We start from the raw sequence: 5,756 nt of genomic DNA on the forward strand, positions 1-5,756 counted from the left end.
CCCCAACAATAGATACTTTTGTGTCTAACAGTGACACCCCAGTTTCCATAAAGTAGCTACCATTTTAGGCTGAGCAACTGCAGTTTACTGGTGCTGCCAAATTCGAGACTGGAGAAAACTTGCTTTGTTGAGTTTAACCTTTCACTGAGGTTAACGATTAAACTGAGAAGTGAAGCTACAGAAAACTACACAAGAGTTATTTCTTAATCTAGAGAGAAATAGGCAAGAGGAGACAGTTTAGGACACAAAAAGCCTTTATGTTTGAGAAGTTAACCATTTCAACAGAAGACTCTGAAGTATTTTTTGCAACTACCGTTACATTGGACAGTCAAGGATACAAAACTGCTGACAGAAGCAACAGTGGAGGAGCACCAAATTAAAAAATGCATGCTTCAGCACAACTGCACAGATTCCTCCTCTCAATGAACACTTGCCTGCTCAGACTATACTTAACTCCTACCCATTTCAACTTTATGCCTCATCCTCCTCTCCTTCCTCTTCGAATTCCCCCTGCTCATCAGCAGTGGCATCCTGGTATTGCTGGTATTCAGAGACCAGGTCATTCATGTTGCTCTCGGCCTCCGTGAACTCCATTTCATCCATGCCTTCGCCCGTGTACCAGTGCAAGAAAGCCTTGCGCCGGAACAGGCCGTGAACTGCTCCGAGATCCTCTTGAAGAGCTCCTGGATCGCCGTGCTGTTGCCGATGAAGGTGGCGGACATCTTGAGGCCGCGCGGGGGGATGTCGCAGACGGCCGTCTTCACGTTGTTGGGGATCCACTCCACAAAGTAGCTGCTGTTCTGTTCTGCACGTTGAGCATCTGCTCGTCCACCTCCTTCATGGACATGCGGCCCCGGAAGATGGCGGCCACCGTCAGGTAGCGCCCGTGGCGGGGGGTCGCAGGCGGCCATCATGTTCTTGGAGTCGAACATCTGCTGCGTCAGCTCGGGCACCGTCAGGGCACGGTACTGCTGGCTGCCACGGCTGGTGAGAGGGGCAAAGCCCGGCATGAAGAAGTGCAGCCGGGGGAAAGGGCACCATGTTGACCGCCAGCTTGCGCAGGTCGGCGGTTCAGGTGGCCGGGGAAGCGAAGCAGGTGGTCACGCCGCTCATGGTGGCCGACACCAGGTGGTTCAGGTCCCGTACGTGGGAGTGGTCAGCTTCAGGGTGCGGAAGCAAAGTCATACAGGGCCTCGTTGTCGATGCAGTAGGTCTCGTCCGTGTCTCCACCAGCTGGTGCACAGAGAGGGTGGCATTGTAGGGCTCCACCACCGTGTCCGACACCTTGGGCCGAGGGCATGACGCTGAAGGTGTTCATGATGCGGTCGGGGTACTCCTCCCGGATCTTGCTGATGAGGAGGGTGCCCATACCAGAGCCCGTGCCACCACCCAGCGAGTTGGGTCAACTGGAAGCCCTGGAGGCAGTCACAGCTCTCCGACTCCTTCCTCACCACATCCAGGACAGAGTCCACCAGCTCGGCACCTTCCGTGTAGTGCCCCTTGGCCCAGTTGTTGCCAGCCCCGCTCTGACCTAGAGGGCGGATCAGAACCAAGGCGCCACATCAGTGCCCCCAGGAGGAACAGGGACCATCCCACGTGCCCCACGGACTTCACCCCTCACTTTCATCCCCACTGTGCTCTTGGGATTCAGGTCCCCCCAGGTCACTTGCACCCTTGCTCTGAGCCTTTCCTGTGCACGGAGCCAGTGCTTTAGGACACCTCCATCCCACCCTCACTCACCAAAGACAAAGTTGTCAGGCCGGAAAATCTGTCCAAAGGGGCCGGAGCGCACAGAGTCCATCGTCCCAGGCTCCAGATCCACCAGGATGGCACGGGGGACGTACTTATTACCTGCGGGAGGACCCATCACCAGCGTTACAGCCCCACAACCCGCATCACAGCAGCCCTGCTTTGCTCCCTCCCACCTCCCTGCAATTTGCTGCCCGGGATGCAGCCAGGTGAGGGAATTCAGAGGGAAGTAGCAGGAGATGGGAATACAAAGCAGCTGTTAAAGCAGTGCCAGGGTGTTACCCACTGCAGGGAGGGCTGGAGCACAGCCCCCACAGCAGGATGCACGGGGGACACCCCTGCCTGCCCTCCCCGCGGCACCGAGCCGGGAAGCTCGTTACAGAGTGGCGTTACCGGTGGCTTCATTGTAGTAGACGTTGATCCTCTCCAGCTGCAGGTCGCTGTCCCCGTGGTAGCTGCCGGTGGGGTCAATGCCATGCTCATCGCTGATGACCTCCCAGAACTGCGGGCACGGGGGGAAGGGGAGGGGGGAGGTCAGCGCCGCCCCGCCCCGCCCGCGCCCCCTGGCGAAAGCCCCGCGACGTGGCGCGCGAGGATTCGCCGTGCGTGGGGGGGGGGGGGAGGGCGGGGGTGGCAGCCCCCGCCAGACGCCGCCACCACCGCGCCCCTCACCCCCTCCGTCGCCGTGAGGGGTGTGGCACCGGCTCGACGCCCGTTCCCCCGCCCGGGACCCCTGCAGCCCCCGGAGGGCGGACGGACGGCAGGGCTGCCCCCCGACCCAAAGCGCACCACAGATGCACCCGGCGTTCCCCCGCCAGGCGACAGGCGGGAGCCGCCCCGCACGGACCTTGCCGCGACGGGGGCGAGCCCGGTGGTGCTCCCCAGCGGGAAGGCGGACCCCTCCCGGCAGCGCTCTCCGCGGGACACGCGGATCCCGGCGGAGCGGGCACCGCCCACCGCCCGGCACCGCCCCGGAGCTCCGGGCAAACGGCCGGAGCGTCAGCCCGTACCTTGGCGCCGATCTGGTTGCCGCACTGCCCGGCCTGGATGTGCACGATCTCACGCATGGTGCCGGTGTCCGACGCTGCCCCCCGCCGCTCTCACCGTCACCGCCCGCTCCCGCACTCGCCGCTGCGGCAGCCGCGCCCCGCGCCGCCCCTTAAATCGGGCGCCGCGCCCCCGCCCGCCGGTGACGTCATGCGGGAGCGGCGCGGAGCCAATGGGAGCGCGGCGGCGGGGCGGGGCTGCGGCATTGTGTCCCGCGGCGGGGGCGGGGCGGGGCTCGCGCTGGGGGCGGGGCTCCCTCGGAGCGGCGGGCGCGCGCCGGTGCCGCCGCCCGCCGCCGCCCCGGTTCGCCGCTGGCAGCGGGGACAAAGGCGCGGAGCGCGGCGGTGGGGCAGCTGCCCCGGGCCGGGGGATCCGCTCTGGGCGCTCCTTCACCGGCCGGGGCCCCGCCTTTGCCCCGGGGCTTTGTTGGCCGCCATGTGTGAACCGGCCCCGGCGCTGCGCTGCTGGTGGTCGCCGTCCCTCCGCCCTCCCGCAGCCGCCGCAGCCTTTTGTCCCCGAGACGAGCAGCTTTCCCTGCCGCAGCAGCGGGCGTTGCCGCGGGGGTGTCGAGGGGGGGGGGGGAGCCCGGCGGCTGCCACCGCCCCCCGCCGGTGCCTTCGTTCACACGGCGCCGGCGAGAGACTCCTCTCCCCGCGGGGGCACCACGCACCCCCCGGCATCACCGAGCGCCGGTGATTGCCGCCCCTCTACCTGCACATGCCCGCGCCGGCGGTCCGGAGCGCCGTCCATTTCCCCCAGCGCGGGCTGTGCCGTGTAACCTCTCGTCCGCCCACCCTGCCCTGTATCCATCTATTCCCCCGGCAATCCCTGCCTGCCGCTCCGCGGTGCATCCTAAAAAAGGGGCGAATTTAGTTCCTCTCGCTGAGCCACGAGCCGCCCTCCGGCAAAGCCACCGGCTCCGCGCCGTTCCCGGTCCGGCTGCGGCCACCAGCGACCCTCAGCCAGACAATAGACAAGGCGGGTGCTGCTGCGCAGGGCCTGGGGGCTTTGGGGAGGGGGATTTTCTCTGAGCGCTGCAGCAACCGGGTCTCGCAAACAGGCAGCGCTTTGTCACGTCGTTGCGGATTTGCACATGGTGAGGGATGAAGAAAGCCGAAAAGACGTGGGGGGGGGGGGGGGGGGGGGGTGTGCGCAAGGTGAGGGTGGGACATGTGCGCCCCAGAGATGCTGTCCCCGGTTTATTTTCGAGCAGCCCGGTGTGGCACCGCGGTCATTACAAGGGCCGTAGATCCGCGGGCAGGGCACAGGAGGAGGAGGAGGAGGAGGAGGAGGTCGAGGGGAGGAAGAGCACGGAGGGACGGGGCCCTTTGGTGCGGTGAGAGCGGCGTGGCGGCTCCTCGTCGGTACCGCCGGCTTCGCACCACGGTTCGTACGAGCGTGTGCGGCGATGGGAGGGCGCGGCTCCCCGGGACGCTGCCCGGAGCCCCGGCAAGCGCTGACAGGGTCCCCGCACCCGGTGCCAGGCGGTACCCCGCTAAACCCGGGGTTAGTGACCCGCTTTTTTAAGGCTGCAGCTATTATTCTAGAGGTACAAGTGAAAGTTCAGCCCCGTTTCCAGCGCATATTTCTTCAACGTACTCTTCCCTTTGTTCTATCCATGTGCCGATCCCCCTCACCTTTCTAACCTCGCTAATGCAGATCGATAACCCTGCCTGGGGATCACTGGAGATCTATCTGACGTTCTTCCAAGGCGATCTGCAGAACAACCCGGTTTCGTCTGATTGATATGCCAAAGCATCCACACCTTCCTTTTGTTCGCCTTACGGGGAAGAAGGCATCCCGGCTCCAAAAGGGGATGCTGGAAAATAACACTCTCAGGTTTGCGTATTCTATAGTGATTTTGAGAAAAATAAATCTGACCACTTGCCCTCCCTGTAAAATCTGTTTCTACTGGTCTAAGCCAGGAGCAATTTAATTATCTGGTTAACTACGCTTCGCGAACAAGGTGTAGCTTTAATTCCAAGCGAACATTTTTTGTGGCATGTTAACTGCATAATCAACATCCACATCTCTAATTACTTGTTTAAAAATAACTCGCAGATTAGCAACTCCGGTGGACCACTGGCCGCTCCAGGTGATGATTCAAAGCAATGCCAGCCTTTCCCATGGCTGCAGTGGGTGTGCTCCTGAAAACACTGTCACAGCAAAACTCGGTTACAGCAGAGCTCGTGCAAAATACAGGTACTGTGAGTGCTCACTACAATGATTTCCAAGTATTCTGCATATCGTACAGTGCATGTTAGTTATTTACTAGCAGAACTATTGACATTTCAGCACGAAAGGGAGTAGCTGATTTTACACATCCTCCATACTTACGTTAAGCTCGTTCCTAACAGCTTGAAGCTTCAAAGGAAGCCATTTTAAAATCCAACTCAAGGAAAACAGATTATTAACACTGGAGGAAAGAAATCCACCCCAACTGCTTTGTCTTAAAATAAATTAATTCACATTTTTGAAGTGGTGGGAGGGTTCAAGTATATCTTCTGTATAGAACTTGTTGAGGCTGGAAGAAAAAAAAAACCACAACATGAAATGTTTGTTTCTAAAATAAACAGCTGCATTACTGGGGGATGAGGGAGGAAATTCAGATCTAGCTTTTCTGTAGCCCCTGGACAAGACCCTTTGGAGGTGAACAGCAGCCATTTGGGTAACTTCAGGAGCCTTCAGCCAAGGTCCAGCTTAGTTCGAAGGTAAGCGTTCGAAATGGAGAGTTTCCCAAAGGTTCAGCGTAGCTTCTTGCAAATTACTTGCTGGGAAATGAACTGTTCAGCTCTCTCCCCTCTCTGTATTTGCCTCACATCGATGTGTCTGTCGGCTCAGCCCCAGCCCCTGCCTGGCCCTGGCTGGATTCCTCCATCCCCGGTCTCCCCGGCAACCGGCTCCCCCCTCCCGGCAGAAACGAGCTGCACAAAAAAGAAGGGAACAACAACAACAAAAAA

General features: G+C 60.4%; 1 protein-coding gene across 1 annotated transcript; it reads right to left on the reverse strand.

Moving 5' to 3' along the window:
* Positions 1–278: 278 nt before the first annotated feature.
* Positions 279–2,824, reverse strand: LOC147528949 (tubulin beta-2 chain-like). The gene is given in 13 exon segments (XM_086608428.1): positions 279–647; positions 650–802; positions 805–895; positions 897–1,034; positions 1,036–1,142; positions 1,145–1,180; positions 1,183–1,224; positions 1,227–1,290; positions 1,292–1,399; positions 1,401–1,531; positions 1,741–1,851; positions 2,143–2,251; positions 2,760–2,824. Coding segments are annotated over 13 exon segments (1,323 nt in total). The 5' UTR covers positions 2,817–2,824; the 3' UTR covers positions 279–471.
* Between the last annotated feature and the right edge of the window lie 2,932 nt (positions 2,825–5,756).

This window comes from Tauraco erythrolophus, chromosome 3 (genome assembly GCF_009769465.1).
Source record: "Tauraco erythrolophus isolate bTauEry1 chromosome 3, bTauEry1.pri, whole genome shotgun sequence".
Lineage (NCBI taxonomy): Eukaryota > Metazoa > Chordata > Aves > Musophagiformes > Musophagidae > Tauraco > Tauraco erythrolophus.